General features: G+C 58.6%; 1 protein-coding gene across 1 annotated transcript; it reads right to left on the bottom strand.

Moving 5' to 3' along the window:
• Positions 1–1,086: 1,086 nt before the first annotated feature.
• Positions 1,087–16,823, bottom strand: ANO9 (anoctamin 9). Its single transcript, XM_074842550.1, has 24 exons — positions 16,714–16,823; positions 12,705–12,770; positions 12,363–12,479; positions 11,962–12,098; positions 11,627–11,676; positions 11,018–11,076; positions 10,727–10,809; positions 9,482–9,616; positions 9,281–9,377; positions 9,063–9,123; positions 8,095–8,177; positions 7,550–7,654; positions 6,864–7,028; positions 6,747–6,783; positions 6,110–6,221; positions 5,780–5,837; positions 5,499–5,596; positions 5,134–5,300; positions 4,483–4,635; positions 4,028–4,175; positions 3,242–3,361; positions 2,898–2,991; positions 2,653–2,765; positions 1,087–1,825 (listed from the first exon to the last, which is right to left on the bottom strand). The coding sequence occupies exons 1-24, from the start codon at positions 16,717–16,719 to the stop codon at positions 1,798–1,800; spliced, it is 2,292 nt and encodes a 763-aa protein (XP_074698651.1). The 5' UTR covers positions 16,720–16,823; the 3' UTR covers positions 1,087–1,797.
• Positions 16,824–17,195: the final 372 nt, after the last annotated feature.

Genomic DNA, 17,195 nt, shown 5'->3' with positions numbered 1-17,195 from the left:
GGCTGCATCGGGCTGTTACAGGCGCACACGCGCACGTTCGCGCGGCGACACCCCTGCAGCTCCCATGTCTGCTTCGGTTTATCCCCACAGTTCACCTCCAGCACAGGAAGGCACCTGTTGCCACTTTGCAAAGCAGGGAGTGAAAGGGTAGAGCTCAAGGTTAAATGAAAACTGGTTAAAGGTTTCCAGTTCTTATAAAGAAAAAGTTTTGGAATGCTCTAGGGGGTTTGCCCTGGAGTTTACAAGGTCCATAAGGAAGTGGGGAACCAAGCTGCGGTCAGCGGCCCTGCGCTATTGCCTTCCTCATTAGCTGAAATGGGGGAAAATGAGCAGAGAAGCTTTATCCGTGTACATTTGCAAATGCAGCTCCACGAGGCTGCGTGGGCCTGACGTAACACGTGGGGAACCTCACGGTCATCGAAGGGCTGTTTCTGCACTGTTTGAGGGCACGTTATCGTTTCTGGGCAGCAATGGATGGAGACTTTGTTCCTTCAGCACAAATAACTCTGCCTCGAGTGGGTGAACGAACTGCTGGAGGCGGAGCGAAGGCAGGAGGCTGGGAACGTGCGTATATTCCCAAAGGCGCGGTGCCGGCTGTGGCACCAGTCATGGGAGAGGTGACCCTGGCGCTCGGCCACAGACAAAGCTACCCCCACCCCACGGGGAGCAGGGGGCAGCCCCCTGGCGCTGGAGGGTGGAAGGGAAGGGGTGGGGAAGCGTCAGGCTGGCGGGGTTGGGGTTTAGGCTTGCAGGTGGTGTTCTGGAGCAAGAGAACCCTTCTAGCTCTGTCGCTCGGGATTGTCTGTGGGTGAGTATTTCTGTTACCCCAGCACGTTTCACAGGTGTTTTTTCCACTGAGCGTGACCAAAGCACCAACAACTTTTAAGCATCTCCCCAGCCAGCACCCGCCCTCAGCCCTGGCCCCGGGCTACGCGCAGACGCTTCAGCTCCAGCCTTGTCTGACCACCCACATTAGGAGAAAAAAGGGTTCAGGGGGACAATTTCTTTGGGTGAGGCAGAGGAGGGAGGCAGAGATGGTACCAGTGTGAATTCAGTGACTCAACAGCAGCTGGTGATCTGGCTGCTTGTGTCCGCGCGGGTGTTACGTTTATTTACCATTTTGCTTGTGGTGGTTGAGCCAGGCACAACTGTTGGCTGTGCTTGGGGCAGAGGCTTGACCGAGCAAAACCCAGTCAGGCTACAAACTTCATTTTTGTCAGTGTCCATGGAAACAGCAGATTTGCGGTGCTGGCACCGAGGGGAGGATTGTGCTGGCTGCGGTGAAAGAGGAAGGACTCAAGTTTCTCAGCGGTGCAGGAGCAGGGAGGTCACGGAAGGCAGAGGAGAAAGGGGCCAGAGTACAAAAAAAGAGCTGGAGAGGGAACCTGGGACGAGGTGACTGGCTTTTGCTGTGATGCCGAGTGGCACGTTAGGGCAGTGACTGATGAGGAAGCTGTGTTGTCTCCTGCAGACCAGCATCCGGCAGCGGCTGGATGCTGCGCCCTGGTTTGTCCCGGTGCCAGAGCTCTCCCCCAGCACCTCGGTGCGCTGGGAAGGACCGTCCCCACCTCTGCCACAACCTCCTTCCTCCTCGCGGCCATGCGGGTTGGGAAGCGTCCCGCTCCTGCCACCATCACGTTGTGGCTTCCCACAGCTCAAGTCCACACTCGCTCACAGCTGGGACACGTGGCCCATCTCCGGGGGCCGTGCTGCCGCGGTTCCTCCCACGCCCACAGCACTGCCAGGCGGGGCAGGGGGGCTCAAGTCCATGTTTCTCATTCCCTTGGTGAGCGGCGGCTAGACCTCGGTGGAGTACTCCATCATGCTGGGGGAGAAAGGACAGGGTCGTGGGGGAACTGTCTGAATTGGGAAATAACAGGGAGGTGCGGAGGAATATTCCGGGTGGGAATGGGGCCTTTTGCCAAAAAGAAATAAAGAAAGAGTGACGTGCTGTTTGTGGGCAATCCCTGTGGGTGGGCAACCCCTGCGTCAGCGGGCAGGCAGCGCCCGCTGCACCATGGCAGCATGGGGCTTCCCGCGCCCCGCTCCCTCCGCTCTCGCCTGGGGTTTGGGGTGGCAGCTGGGACAAGGTGGCAGTGAAGAGGGACAGACCGAGCCCTCCTGCGTGCAGGGCTCAGCCTGTGGAGGCCCCAGCTTGTGGCTTTCGGCTACATTGGTTCTGTTTCCAGCTGAAATACTTTATATTTTTTTTAAACAAAGTTTAAATGGAAAATTTGGGCAAAATTTCTCCTTGTTTTAACTTGGAGCTTTTCTTTTTCTGAAGAAAAAGCCAAAGCCAAGCAGACCCTTACTCTGGTGAGTACTAGCATTGAATTGCCTCGGGTGGGACTTGAGTCCCTAAAATCCAGGCACCTGGGTGAGTGAGCGTGGCCACAGCCTGGGGGAGACACGCCCTCATTTGTGGGTAAGGCAGCTCACCTCAAAAAGCATTTTCTGCTGTAGGGCCCAGGTAGTAGAGGCTGGGCTGAAAGCCAGGGGAGAAGGGCCCTGGGAAGGGGGACGAGTAGCTGCCCCGAGGGCAGGAGCCACGGCCAGGTGGTGGTGGGGGTTCTCCTGGTTGAGGGGCTCGGGGACGGCCGGGCAGGTCTGCTGGAGCATGGCAGCCCCGGCACCCTCAGGGGCATCACCCACCTCAGCTCTTTCCGAAGGTTGTTGTGTTTTCTGTGCAGAAATTGGTTCTTAACCGACTGGGGGACATCGGGGATGTACCAGGCTGCGATCAGCTTGACACACAGAGCCACGTGCTGCGGAAAGCAAAGGCAGCCACCGCGGGCAGTGAGTGGCCCCCGGGCTGTTAACGTGGCCCATGTGAGTGGCATGGACCCGGCCCATTTCCCTCTGCCCCTACCGCTTGCCCCAGCCTCCCCCCGCCTCACCTCAAAGAGGATGAGGAAGGCGAGCCGGGCCGCGAAGATGTGCCAGAACTGGACCGTGTAGCCGTAGTCATCAGCGTTCCTGTAATCCCGGTACCTGCGGCACAGCCCCATCGGTGCCAGCCCTGCTCCCCCGTGCCGGGCATCGTGTCCTGCCTCGGCCCTCTCCGTGGGGTCCCCGGGGAGCCCCAGCAGCTCATCCCACCTCAGCTCCCTCCATGGGGTCCCCGCGGAGCCCTGGCAGCTTCTGCTCTGCCACTTGCCCTGCTGCAGGCTAGGCAGCACGGTGAGGGGCTGGGGGCAGGGGATTGGCATGCTACTGAGCAACAACCGTGGGCTGCTCTTACCTGCACTCCTTGATCTCGTCCCTGACAAAGTCTGGCAGCATTTCAGACACCTTCGTGTAGGGCTCGAAGTCCCGGATGCGGAAGACAGAGAGGCTGTGGTTGATGTAGCCGGTGGAGCAGCTGCGGGGCGGAAGGATCAGGTTGGCGAAGGGGGGAGTTCCTGGTCCGTGGCCTCACTGTGGGGCTGTGGCACGCCCCAACTGAAAGCTGCAGCTCTTGTGTCTTCTAGGGCACTCAAAGCCTCTGATGGCTACAAAGCCTGTCTGCCTGCAGCTTTTGTTTCTACCGTTTCCCTGGCGTGTGGATTCTCAGGTGACTGGCAGTATGGTTGAGCACAGGCTGTAGCCTCCCATTTTGGAGAAGCCAGCAGCTCTGTGGGGCTCTCCCTCCCCTCCCCAGCTGCCCATTTTCACAAAGCCGGGGGGAAATGAGCATCTCTGAGACTTCTGTCCAGCTGGACTGAACTCCGCCAGTGAGCTGAGGCTTGGAGGAAAAGGGGGAGGGCAGGAGAGTGCAGTCCTGCAGCTCTCCAACGCTGTGTGGTGCTCTGTCCCCTCAGGGCTCCCAGTTCACCCACCACTGGGATGATGCGAGCGGGAGGCCAGCTGAGCCATCTGGAAAACCCTCCCCTGCTCCCCTTTCCCCCCACCCCACTGTGGGGGACCGCTCGACTGCCTTGAGCTTCTGCCCTGGCAGCCCTGAGGCAGACAGGGACGCTGCAGGCAGGGCCAGTGCAGGCAGGGGCAGTGCAGGCAGAGCTGCGAGCGGCTGCCTGGCAGCACTCACTCCACGGCAGTGGTGTTTTTCATCATGCAGGGGCTGTACGTGTACTTGTAGACCTGCACGGGAATGAAGTCGGATGTGATGGCGATCACCAGCCCATTCCCGATGACAGCCAGGATGCCGATGGCCTCCAGGACCTGCAGCCAGATTCCTGCAGGAGAGCAGTGGCGTGTGAGCCCCCTCAGCAGCTCCCCGCAGCCCCCAGCTCAAGGCTGGGTTTGCCATGGCCAGAAGAGGCCGAGGAAGGAGGCCTCCGGGCTGCCCCTCAGCCTCTACAAGGTCTGAAATTGCTCCTCCTTCCCCAGCCCCCAGCTCTCCCCATGCTCCCCGGCCTCCGCAGAGAAGCGATCCCAGTCCCTGGCAAAGGGACGCTCGAGGGCTCCCCCCTGGGGAAGGGGCTGAACACTGGCACCTCTCGCACGGGCAGCATGGAGGGGGCTCCTCGGGCCCCATCTCACCAATGTCGTTGGCCTTCCTGGGCACCATGCGCCGGCGCAGCCGCATCATCTTGATGGCGTCCAGGTGGATCTCAAAGAGGTTGTTGCAGAACGCCAGCAGCGGGGCGAGGGGGAAGGCGGCGACAAAAATGGTGGTGAAGCTGTACTGGATCACTGGGAGGGGGGGAAAACACTGGGTGCTGGTGTGAAGCCACCGCAGAGAGGATGTCCCACCGGGTCCTGACTGCTCTCTGGGTTTGTCCTGCTTTGTGGCTTGTGTCAGAGGGGCTTTGCAGGGCGGAAAGGGGGAGACAGACCTGTCTGGGGGACCCCACAGGGCTGCTGGAGAGGGGGATCTGTGGGGTCCGACAGGGTTGGACCAGACGGGCAGAGGGACCGCCCCGGGGCCGCAGCCGTCGTGGTGACTCTCCTGGGGGGAGAGGGAGGTCCGAGGCAAGGGCCCAAGGCCAGCACCGCTGTCTGCTCTCCCTGGGTTTGGGAATGATCTCCTCGGTGTGCCAGAGCTCCCGGAGCAGGGCTGGGCATGGAGCTGGGTCTTGGAGCTCTCCCCTGCCTACATGTGGGCTCCCCAGTACCAGGTGCTCTCCAACCAAGGAGCACCTGCAGCTCTGCACCCCCATCCCTCTTCATGCTGCCCCCTGCCCTACATACCCATCTCCAAGAACTCATCGAACAAGCTGAAGACGTTGACCTCATTGAGTTGGTAGTTGCTCAGCCAATGCCTTTTGCAAGGGTCCTCGGCCTCCTCCTCCTCTCCTAACATCACGCTTCTCTTCTTGGGGCGCTGCTGCTTCTTGCGTAGCTTGTAGCACACCCAGCTGCAAGGGGAGGGGGCGACTCATACGGCACCTGCGGTGACAGCAGGGCCGAACCCTGCCAGTGGCAACCCTGGGAGCGGAGGAGGGAAGAGGAGGGAATCTTGGCCCAAAGACCAGGGTTACTCTCCAAGAGCTGGGAAGCTGTCCTGAACGCACAGGAGCACCAGAGAGCACCGCGCAGGCTGGAGGAAAGCTTACGGGACGAGGTACTCCACGACATTGCTGAGGGTCTGCTTGAGCAGCATAATGGTGGCCATCTGGATGAAGAGGTCGGTGATGCAGCCGCTGGGGTGGCACTGCCAAGGGACAAGAGGGAGGAGTTGTGCCCTGCAAGTGGGATGGCCTGGCCCGAGGGGCTGTTTGGCCACGGCAGGTACCACAGGAGGAAGCTGAGATTCCCAGAGCCGTGCTGGGCCGTAGGAAAAGGAAGTGTAGGAGCTGTGGTGTGGGGTCAGGGATCTCTGCGGTGAGTCCCTCACCTCCTCCAGCCTCCACTTGCCAGCGACGCGCACGTAGTTCCCTGGGTGGCCGTTGATCCTGAGTAGGGAAGCAACAATGGCGATACCCGTTGAGCCCCACTGCTGACCCCCCTTGGGTGAACACCCAGGTGTGTCATCCTTGGGGCACCGGTAGAGAGGCAAGGGCCTTCCCCTGCCCACCATGCCCACGGGGAAGAGTCACGGCCCTCCTGAGGTCCTCAATGGGGTCCCTGTGCCTGGTGGGGAGCGTGGAGGGACTGGGTTGTCCCTAGAGCCTGGGGAAAGTTGGCCCAAACCTCGGTTCCCCTTGGGCTCCCAGCCACCACTCACCGTCCCAGGAAAAAGGCAATGTAGATGAGCGAAGAGAAGTTGGTGAAGAACTGGAAGGTGAAGATCTTCACGGTGAAGTTGTTCTCACGCTGGGAGAAGGTTCGTGGTTTCTCTGGAGAAGGGAGCAAGGCCCAGGGGCTTGGTCACAGAGCGGTGGGACCTTGCCCCGCTCCCCTGCAGACACCACAGCAGCTCTTTGAAGGTTGGAAGGGTGTCCTTGACTCTTGCGGAGCCTTCCCTGCCCTTCACCCGAGCCCTTGGATGGAGCTGAGCCCAGCTAGGCAGGGAGGTCCCTCAGAGCCATGAGCTGGGGGAGAAGGGGCCCTTCATCTGGGAGGAAAACCACGTTGTAAGCTCTCCTGCAGCTGTGGTGGCTTCCTGCTCATGCTGGGCCTCAGCCCCACAGCGTGATTGCCCCTCCAAAGCACGATGTGGCCGTGGGACAGCTGACTGGTGGCACAGGGTGAGCCTGTGTGTTGGGGGGCTGCTGGCCTCCCATGGGGACCTGCACAGCGAGAGCTGCCTAGTGGGTGCTCTGTGAGGGTGGAGGGTGGGGAGGGGCCGGGAGGTGGCTGCATTCGAGGGCCAGGGGGATGCTGGGCAGCTGGGCGCTGTGGGTGCCCCCTGTTTCCCTTACCCAGGTCACAGAGGAAGAGGGCCACATGCCTGTTGACCTGCAGGATGAAGCGAGAGGGGAGGGTTGATGGTGGAAAAGCAAGAAGACCCGCTGCCCGCCCCGTGTCTCACTCCGCACCTTGGTCATGATGACAATGGTGATGTAGTGCAGCACGGCCCCCGTCATCACCGCCATTGTGTTGGCCTGGTCGCGGAAGAAGTCGAAGTTGCTCTGGGTGAAGAGAGCCGTCGCTATCACCCGGTAAATGACGAGCGCGTGGGCGATGCCAATCAGCACGGCGATCTGCGGAGGAGGCGGCGGGCTGGGGAGAAGCCATGTGTGGGGGGCACATGCTCCATCCTGCCTGAGGACCACCAGCCCGGCAAACCCCAGAGCTCATCTGGACGTGGCCCCAGATGCAAGCCAGTGCTCTCCAGCTGAGGGTGGGGGGTTCACGGGGTGGATGTCTCTGAACTACTCATCTAGACTCACTCCACTGGCCCACAGGGAGGAGCGAGGGCATCAAGGGTTTGCCTCTTCCTACCCTCTGTGTTCCTGCCGTGCTCCTCACTGCCTTCCGCTGCAGGAGCAGGGCCATCAACCCAGATCCCCAGAGCCTGGTCAGCCTCTCCCACCGGCCCAGCGAGCGTAGGGAGGCCCCTGGATCCTTGTGATGGGCATGGACCTGCCTGAACAACCTGGGGCCTGCCTTGACTACAGCAATGGACACTCGAAGGTGCTGTTCTTGCAGCAGAGCAGGGAGGGAAGGAGCAAAGCCTGTGTGCCCTTAAACCAGATCCTGCTGTGGTCACCCTGGCACGTACCATCACCAGGACCAAGAGGAGTATGATGGTGCTGCGGAAGTAGGAGTGCTGGTACTGCCGGGGTTCGTGCTGCAGGTTGTTGATCAGCTCCAGAGCCAGCTCCTCCTTAAAAATAAAAAAAAAAATTAAAAAAAGAGAAAGAAAGGATCCAGCAGATCTGTACCCAGGCAGTGGAAAGCCCAGTGGTCGTTTTGTCGATGTGGGATGAGCAGCACCAGAAAAGGACAGGAATGAACACCCAACCCAACTCGCAACAGCGTGGCCAATCCTGACCGAGTCCAAGCCCTTGTGCAGTGGAGAGGTGACTAGCACTGCAGAGAAGTGGCTAGCATCTGCTTAACTCTCTGAAGGGCTCCGTCTCTCCCAGGACTCTCCCAGGACTGTCAGGTGTTGGCTTTGCTGTTTGTTTAAGTGTCTCCATTAGATGTTTACAGCTACAGAGATCGAGCTGGGCAAGGGGCTCCCTGTGACGTGTGTTTTCTGTGGGTCCAGCTCAGTCCTGCCCCGAGAAGGGAAGCACTAAGCAGGAACAATGACGTTCTCACCTCTTCCTCGTCCCACCTGTACAGGTCCCAGTCCGTGACCACGGTGGCTCTCTGCCTCTTCCACAGCTCCAGGAACACGGTGGCTGTGGGGGGAAGGAGAGCGCTGGGACACTTGGGGATGGCTGTGGGGGATTCTGCTGGGGTGGGTTCACACCATCCCCGAGCCCAGTGGGCTCCTGTGCTCGTTCCACAGCAGCTGAGAGATTGAGCAGCAATGCCGGGAGGTTAATGAGGGATCTGGTGGTCCCTCCGTCCTGCAGCTGCCCCCACTTACAGGCAGCTGCCAGAAAATCCCGGCTAGAGAGGCCCTTGGGTGCTTTGCAGGAGGTTGTGGTGGGTGAAGGAGTAAAAGCTTTCAGGCAGGGCAGGTAAGGAGTGTTTGGGGAGCTGAAGGAAATTGCTGGGGTGATTTTGTTCCTTGCCTTGTCTGCAAGGTGAACTGATGGCCCTGGGAGAAGAGGACATAAGGACTAAAAAGACCCTGAATGGTGAAGCTGTGTCACTGTCCCACTTTCCTCCACCTACTCTCCCCCTAAGCCACAGCGGGCTGCTCCCTTGCCCAGGCTGCGTGTGCTTGGCACCAAGATATTGACACAAGAAGAGGAGGCTGAGGGGAGACCTCATCACCCTCTCCAACTCCCTGAAAGGAGGGTGCAGAGAGGGGGGATGAGTCTCTTGACCCAAGGAACAAGCGACAGGACAAGAGGGAATGGCCTCAAGCTGTGCCAGGGCAGGGTCAGACTGGCTCTTAGGAAGTATTTCTTTGCAGAAGGGGTTGTTGGGCGTTGGAATGGGCTGCCCAGGGCAGGGGTGGAGTCCCCATCCCTGGAGGGGTTGAAGAGTGGGGTTGACCCAGCGCTGAGGGATCTGGTGGAGTTGGGAACAGTCAGGGTGAGGTTCATGGTTGGACTGGATGATCTTCAAGGTCTTTTCCAACCTGGATGATTCTGTGACTCTGTGACACCTACCCCAGATAGCCATGAACATGGCAAAGACAACCGTCCCCTCGTTGTCAATCATGTGAGTGACCTGGAATGGATGAAGGAAGAGTGATGGGGGCAGCAGGATGTGGGAGCTGTGGCACCTTGGGGTCTGGGGAGAGGCATCAGTGCTCAGCGCTCCTCCTGCTGCCCTCTCCCCCCCGCAACGGGGGGCTGCAGCCTCTCTTGGGAAGGGGCCCACCTACCTTGGCGTAGGTGCAGGTGTCGGAGAGGAGCCAGAACGGGCACTTCTGGTCGCAGAGTGGGCACATGATGGTGTTATTGGCTTCACAGATCTCCTTGCTAGAGAGAAAGGCATAGAGGGAAGCCAAGGGGAGTAACTGGCTCAAAGCCACACACGTAGCGAAGGATCGCGAATGGGACTTCGGCATCCCCAGCTGCCTTACCTCACCTGGCTGGAATTAAACACAGTAATCCCAGCCACGAAGACCACCAGCCCGGCCACCGCAGCGAATCCCAGCAGGTAGGTGTACCAGCCCAGCCAAGCAAAGTACAAGGCCACCTTCTCGCCAAAATAGCACCTAGAAGGAAAGGTGAGACATGGTTTGTGGCCAGTGGAAGGGACCACGTTATCAGGAGTCACTAGAAAATGCTCTTCCACCTCAGTGCCTACAGAACAATTCTAGAAACGCTGGGCTTGAGGAAGATGAGGGGGCTGCGAGGTGCAATGTTCCTCAGACCAGAGCAATTTCTCCTTCCGGGCTCAGCTATCTCCCTGCAATGCTTTCGTGTCTCATTCTTACAGCATCAGTATCTTGGATTTTGTGGTGTGGGGAAGAGGGTTGGAGGCACCGGTGAGAAATGATGGGAACTATGAACTAATGGGCCTGCCTCCCCCCCTGTATTCCAGAGGAATTAACTTCCTACCAGCAAAGGTGGTGATGTGCTCCCTGGCCTTTGTTTAAAGCAAACAAAACTCCCAACACTCTCCCCACCCCCCCAGTTTTATACTTGGCCCCTTAATCCTTCTGTGACACAAGTCATGATGCATTGCCCTTAGAAAGGGGGAGTTGTCTGACCTCTTGCACCATGGAGGCATCAAGAGCCCCCAGTGCCGCAATGTGTGAACCGCAATGAATGTTTAAGGAAGGGGAGCACGTCTCCATTTAACATCTCACCTCCCTAACAGAGCCTACTGGCAACTTTATGAAGTAGCACGTTCTTTTTGCCCTCCTTCCCCTGAAATGGAGAGTTCGTTTTCTTCCCCCTCCAGAACAAGAGCTGTGCTCTTCCCCCGGTTTTAATGTGGTTACAGAGCCCCTTGCTGCCTTCACTGCCCCGAGTTCTGCCCCAGGCTGGGTGTGCTGCGCCGCTGCTCTGTTCCCCGCTCACCTTCCCTTTGAACGTGGGAACGACAGGCTGAAAATGAAACGGGCTAATTAAAAACCCTGCGGATGTGGGGGTTGTTCCATACTGCAAAATTAGCAGATGGAGCTCGGTGCCACAGGGATACCCCTTAGGCCAAGAACTCTGCAGGCTTCAGAAGCAGCCCAATGCTTGCAAAAAGAGCCAGGTTCAAACTAATGATTTCAAAGAAAACAGAGGAGCCTGGCAAAGGGCATAAAGCGCTCTGGTTTCAGGTGGGACCTTGTGGTTAGAAGGATCTGCCGTGCCTCTTCTGCCTGTGTTACCTGATCTTCTCAATTGGCTGTTTGCAAAATATAACTCTCCAGCGAGCCCATTTCTCCTTCAGGAATTCCCTCAACTCTTCTTTCTGGAGAGCAAAGAAGTCGGTTGGATACAGGAATATTAGGGCGACCTTAATCCCCAGCCCAGCTCTCAGGCTGCCGTCGGGACGCGCTCACACCCCTCACCCAGAGAGGTCTCGGTGCAGTCCCCATTACCCAAAGGTCTCCCCACCCCATCCTGCTCCTCTGCCTCTCGTGGCTTTTCCTCCCAGGCACCCGTGGGCTTGGCCTCACCTCATGCAAGGGAAACGTTGTCTCAAAGACCTTCTTCTTCACCAGGTCATGCAGCTTCTCTGGTAGCACAGCAGAAGGGGGAGGATTAGTGGAGATTTGCTCTTGCTACACGTGCTCCCTGTCAGGCAGAATCACCCCAAACCTTTTCTGGAGCCTTTGAGGGGGGCAAAAAAATCCCAAACCACCTGGGAGAGGCTGAGCTGTTCAAAAGGGATCAGCACTAATCCTTGCAGCTGTGCTACTCTGCCCCAGGCTGCGTCATGGCTGGCTCTGGGAGCAAGCCAGGTAGGCAGGTCCTTAGGGGAGCTAGTGAGCCAGCACCCCACTGCCCAGGGACGGGTGAGCTCTTCTGGGGATGCGGGGGAGTGGTGGTGGGCAGCTGAGGCCAGGGGTGTGGGGAGAGGGAGCTGCTGCTTGTTCCTGCAGGCCCAGTCTCCCAGCCTCTGGAGGCAGCAGCAGGTTTACTGGTCGGAGCTGCACCCTGGCTCTTTTCCCCTCTGCATCCTCCTGGGGGGCAGAGGCAGCTGGGGGTGCCCGTGCCCGCCCCGGCGCAGGAGCCTGGCTGCAGATCCAGGCTGAGCATCACCCCCGTGGGCCCCAGGCCCTTACCGAGGTCGGGCGTCATCGTGTTCTGTAGGATGAAGTTCACGATCCGTATCCTGGGCAAGGAGAAACCAGGGTTAATGGCTGCTCTGAGGATACAGACTTGTGTTGGGAAACAGGGGAGGGAAGGGAAGAGGTGTGCACCAAAATCCAGGGAAGGAAGCGGGGAAGAAATGGGGAGCTGGCTGTGGACAGTGGGAAGCTGGCAAAGGGAGATGGAGGTGGCCTTCTGTGGGAAAAGAAGAGCCTGGCACAGCTCTGAGCTGGGCTGGAAAGTGGATGCTGGGTGGAGAAAGCGGAGTGCAAGGTGCTGGAAGTCAGTAGCCCGGCCCAGCACCCACCTGGTGGTCACTGGTATGTCATGATGGACATCGGGGCTCTGCAGCCGGCTGTCGGGGTTCCTCAGGAGCCACTGGTATTTCCGGAAGATCTGTTTTGGGGCACGGACTCCATAAAATAGCTTCTTGTCCTCAATTTTCTAGTGGGTTGAAGAGAAGGGCTGTTAGAACAACGATGGCAGAGCCAGGGAAGGGGGCAGAGCCGCGGGGGCCAGGGGCTGCGTGAGTCCCAGCGCTGGAGTCTCCCCTGGTTGAGCGAGTGGTTTATTTTCCAGCCCTGATGTGATGATCAGCTCAATGGCTCAGGCCTCTCCCATCCCCTGGGGTGCAAGAGCCCAAACTTCGATCCTGGATACCACAAGGAAGCCAAGTGCCTGCTGCCTTCTCCTCCTACAGCCCCTCACCTTGATGGTGAACCCCTTCTTGCTCAGCTCATCCAGGAACTTCTTCCTCTTGATCTCCTTCTCACTGCCCACTTCGTGGATGTCACTTACCAGGACGAAATCCCACTTGTCTTCATCCTGCCCACAGAAAACACCAGGAATTTAAGGGGGTAGCAAGCTGAGAGCTCTCCCTCTCAGCTCCAGTTTCTCAGAGGTTTGGACAATCATTGTGACTGTGTAGAGGGACCCTGGAAACTGGGAGTGAGCAGAATGGGGATGGGGAAACTGAGGCAGCTGCTGCCTTGACACTGCCCCGCTCCCCTCTCTGAGCTGGGCTGGGAGTGCAGAGGGAGCAAAGCCTACCGGGGGGGTGAATGGGTCCGTGTCTTCGACAGGAAAATCCCTCCAGGGAGTCAACAGAATTTCATCCTGTGGAAGAGAAACCCAGCAAAGGCTTCAGCAGGCTCCCTGGGAGCTCCCAGGCACGGAGCGAACCTCTCCCCGCCAACGCTTGGACGGCACCGCGGTGCCCTGGCCCAGAACCCGCTGGGGCATCAGGATGGAGCGGCCCCGCTGCAGGCGGGGAGTGTGGGTGAGTGATGCTTGGGTGGATAAAACTGCTTTACAAGGTCAGATCGAGACCCACCCGGCCCAACGCTCCGCTCCCTGCAGCCACGATGCCCAGGCAGGAGGGGAGGAGCAGCCCTGTCTGAGACCCTCTCCCCTGCGCTCCTGCTCTCTGGGTTTCCCCAGCCAAACACATCTTCGTGTGCTGGGCTCGTGGAGGGGCTGGGGCTCTGGGGGGGTGTGCAGCCTCCTCTTGAACTCACCCAGTGTCCAGCATTTATGGCACCTTGGGGTTGCAGAGGAGCCGGATGGGAGGGAAAAACAAAACCCTCCCTCTGTTCTGGACTTTGGTCCTTCTTGTTTCACCTGCTGCCCTGACACTGGTACTGGATGAGTGTCAACACTCAACTCTCCACGCTACAGTGGTTTTTACAATCTTTAATCAACCTTTTCCCCTCTTTAGTTGTTCCTTTCAGATTAGGACACTGTTGGCTTTTTGGCAAGGGTGGGGAAGGTAGGTTTAAATTCCAGTGAAGGGAGAGCGGGGCATGGACTATCGGAGCCTTGCACAACACTGCAGCAAAGCGGGTGAAAAATGAGTTCTTGGAAAGCACCTCGGCTTCCTCAGCCTGTGGCCAGGGGACGGAGGGGGACGGTGAGCTGCTGCCACTTGGCTCCTGCCTGCTCCCCCCCGTGCGCTACCGGCTCTGAAGACAGAGGCTGCGTGGGGCGAATGCCATGCCTTGCCTTCACTCTTTAAGCCTAATTAAGCTCAGACAGCCAAGTGGTGTGGTGCTGGTGCTGTGGGAAGGAAATCAAGCAGCGCTGCAGCAGCAGCTGTCCTCTGCCCAGTGCCGTGTCCTGGCCCAGGGTGCCCCGCCGCCGAAGGACACTGCAGCGAGCACCCTTGGGTGGCCTGGACCCGGTGGGCACATCGGCTTCTAAACCACTTTGTCCCTGTCCTCTCGCCCGGCTTCCTGAGTGTGAGCTCAGCCTGGGTTTGCAGCCACGGTCCCCTCCTAGGCAGAGGGGATTGGTCCATCCAGTCCTTTAACAGATTGATTGGCAAGAGCATGCCAGGCGTCGGATCCCAGGTTCAAAATCACGCAGTGATTTTGATAAAGACACGCTCTGCGGGCCGTGCTGTGACAAGGGCAGGATTACATCTTAAACCCAGCATTTTTTGTTTTGGTTTGGTTTTTTTTTGCAGTTCTCTGATGTGACTCACGGTGCAGCCCCACAAACAGTTACGTCGCTGCTCCCAAGGGCACGGTGACGCGGCACACAGGCGGGAAGGAGCTGCCAGGGGATGGGGATATCGTCAGTCGGTGTTGCCACCAAAGACGTCGGGTCCTGAAAGAGCAGCCAGCCAGACCAGTTCATCCAGCTGCAATCTGGGGAGCAGCATGGTGGTGGCGCAACCGTGCCCTGATGTAAGATCTAGATCCCAAACTTCCATGGAAGAATGAGGTCGTGGGAGCAGGAGGGATGAGGAAAGGGCTGAGACGCTCTGCCATCTCCTCCGTCACATGGAGCGAGGGCCCAGGCTTCACCTGGAGCAAAGGATCCATGAGGAGACTGACCAGCAGACAGCCAAAGAGAGACGGTTTGAGAAGAGGGATATTCTCCCCCCGAGGTGCTGTTGCCATGAGAACCAGAACTTCTCCCTGCTAAAAGCTAGCCCAAATTAGGTCAAGACGTAGAGCGAGGGTTACAGTGCTGTCATCTGCTCTGCCAAAGTTCTACACAGGCTTTGGGGATGGAGAAGTGGGTTTTGGCTTGGGTGGGTCTCCCCAGGGGTCTCCCGCAGCTCTCCCTGCGCCCAGCCCACGGCCCCTCTCTGGACTCTCAGATCCCGCTGAGGCTCCGATGCCAGCATGGATTGACGCTTGCACCTCCTCAGCCACCAGGCTGGCATGGTGGGAACCGTACCCCCAGATCCCCGAGGGTGCTCCCAGCCCCTGCCTGTGCCTGTGTGGGAGAGCCCCGGGGCTGAGCCTGCAGAGCTCCAGCACAGCATCCTTCCTCCACCAGCACTCCCAGTCAAAGCACTGCGGCTCACCCAGACCCGACGCAGCCAGACCCTGTCCCTGCTTCTCCATGTTCCTGAAACAGCAAGTGCTGATTTTAATCCCAGGAGGGACCGGCTGCTTTCTAATTTTGCAGTCAAGTCCTAAGACTCGGTGGGGATGCTCCTCGGGCCGCTCTCTAGGCAATAATGATGTCGTGGTAGCGGGGTCCGGCTTTTCTCTGCGTTCCCATAGCAACGTGATTTACCACCAGTACCCGCTCTGCAGGCACCACGTAGGGCTGAGAACCAGGGAGGAATTTGTGGATTATTTGCAGATTAGCACAGGCAATTCCCAGTACCCACCTCTGGAGAGGTAACGGATAAAAAATTGTATTCAGCAGCAGCAGGGGATTTGCCAGCCCGTGGTGACAGACGAGCAGCGTCTCAGCAGGTTTGGTTCATGCCGGTGGCTGCCAGCGGCCTCGCAAGGCGAAGGCGGCTCTGAGCCTTGGCTACCCGGACCGTTGGGCGGGAGCCCAGCCCACTCTTGGAGCCAGATGTGGCTTGTAGGCAGGGACGCTGCAGAGGGCAGGGACTTTAGATCACTACTCCTCCCACACCTGCTTTTTTTCATCCAGGGGACCAGCGACACTGTCTGTAGCTGCTCTGCGCTGGCAGCACAAGGCAGTCGATCAGCCCTGCGTGCCAGTGAGGCCACCTTGGCTCTGAAACGGCTCTATAAACCCTGGACTCTAATCCCTGCTCTCAAGGACGGTGCCTGTTTCGGTCTTCCTGCCCTGTGGCTGGAGCAGGGTTGGAGACACGCTTGCAAAGGTGTAGGAGAAGTAACCGGCAGGACGAAAGCAGGAATGTCAATGCTAAAAGGGTTTGTGTACCCTAAAGCATGTCTGGTTTCTCTCCAGCTGTGCCGGTGGGTCCTTGTCCCTGGGTAACCCGCTGCCCTGCGCGGGGCACTGGGTCCTTCAGAGAATGGTGACAGCGCCCTCGGGCTGGGGGTGCAGTCACCTGCATCAGTAACTCAGTCGAAGGACCCGGATAGGATCAAGCATCCTTGTTTTCCTTTCTAATTGTGGACTGGGCAGGGTTTGGGTGGTTCCTATCACTCACACCGAGATGATCAAATTACTTTGATCTTGAGGATTTTTCTTACGAACATGTCCCTTAGAGCACTTCCACCTTACTTAAGAGTTTCCTAAGAAATGGGACAATCTTTAAGTGATCAGGCAGACGGTACACCTGGATATTCAGTACCCGCCCCGATGTTAGAGTGTTTGCCTGGCTTTTTGACTAAAAGAAAACTGCATCTTTTCTTTCAAGCTAGAGAAACAAAACTTCACAGCTCCCCCTCTCCCCTTGCTTTATTTCAAGTGCTCCCGAAACCTCCGGGGCTGTCACCTCCGCTGCTATTCACAGTGCCTTTTCCTGGGCCTATATAAGGTAAAGAACTGGTCTCAGTCCAAACCATCCTCCTCTGATCCATGCTCCGGCACCTCTGAACTCTGGTAGCAGCACCCAGGGCCGCGTGTGACCCCGCTGCCCCTCGGGCTGGTGCGTGGGCTCAGCGCTGCCCCGGCGCGCACTCACGGGAGGCGTGAGATTGCCGGCTGGACTGAGGAACAGCAGTTCTGTCCTGCTTTTTGAGTCCCTTAAAGGCTGACAGCACAGAGCGGTAGAGATCGGAGCTTAGTGTGGCCCTCGTTTCCCAGCTACAGGTGTCTCAGAGGTGCTGAAAAACAACCTCTCGGAACCAGCTGAGCGGTTTCTGTTTCCTACCTGCATGGTGACGTGCAGAGCCTTTCTCTTTCCCGCTCTCTGCTTCGGCTCCCCTGGGCAGATCCCAGACCTGTCTGCCGGCAGGCGGGGAAGCTGAGGCCGCAGGCGGAACGAGCCGCGAGGCTCCTGGGGTTTCTCGCAGAGTGTGGGTTTCCTTCCCCAGCTTCTTCGCCTGAGGTCTCATGTGAACCCAGCAGCGACTTGACTTCCGTGTGGGGCTCCCGCCTGCCTTGGGAGGGAGCTGCCTCTGCCTGGCAGCGGGCAGATATCGCGGAGGAGGTGAGAAAGCTGCCCTTCACCCTCGCCTGAAGGAGTGGCAAGCCCAGTACCGCCCCGCAGAGCAGGCAGGTACCCGTGCTGAGCTCCGCTTGCCCAGTCCAGTGCTCTGCCACCCCCGTTCCTCCTCTGCCCCTCTCGGTGCCCAGCTGCTTGCTGCGTCCTGCAAACATCCCCAGAGAGGTGTCACAAAGGGGTCAAAAAGA

Source organism: Strix aluco, chromosome 16, assembly GCF_031877795.1.
Source record: "Strix aluco isolate bStrAlu1 chromosome 16, bStrAlu1.hap1, whole genome shotgun sequence".
Classification (NCBI taxonomy): domain Eukaryota; kingdom Metazoa; phylum Chordata; class Aves; order Strigiformes; family Strigidae; genus Strix; species Strix aluco.
This window is presented reverse-complemented; position numbering and strand designations above follow the sequence as displayed.

Coding starts and splice junctions, on each gene's coding strand:
- ANO9 (XM_074842550.1), bottom strand. Junction 11,077..11,626: donor CACGATGACGCCCGACCTCG/GTAAGGGCCTGG, acceptor CTGTGCTACCAG/AGAAGCTGCATGACCTGGTG. Junction 9,617..10,726: donor CAGCCAATTGAGAAGATCAG/GTAACACAGGCA, acceptor CTTTCCTTCTAG/GTGCTATTTTGGCGAGAAGG.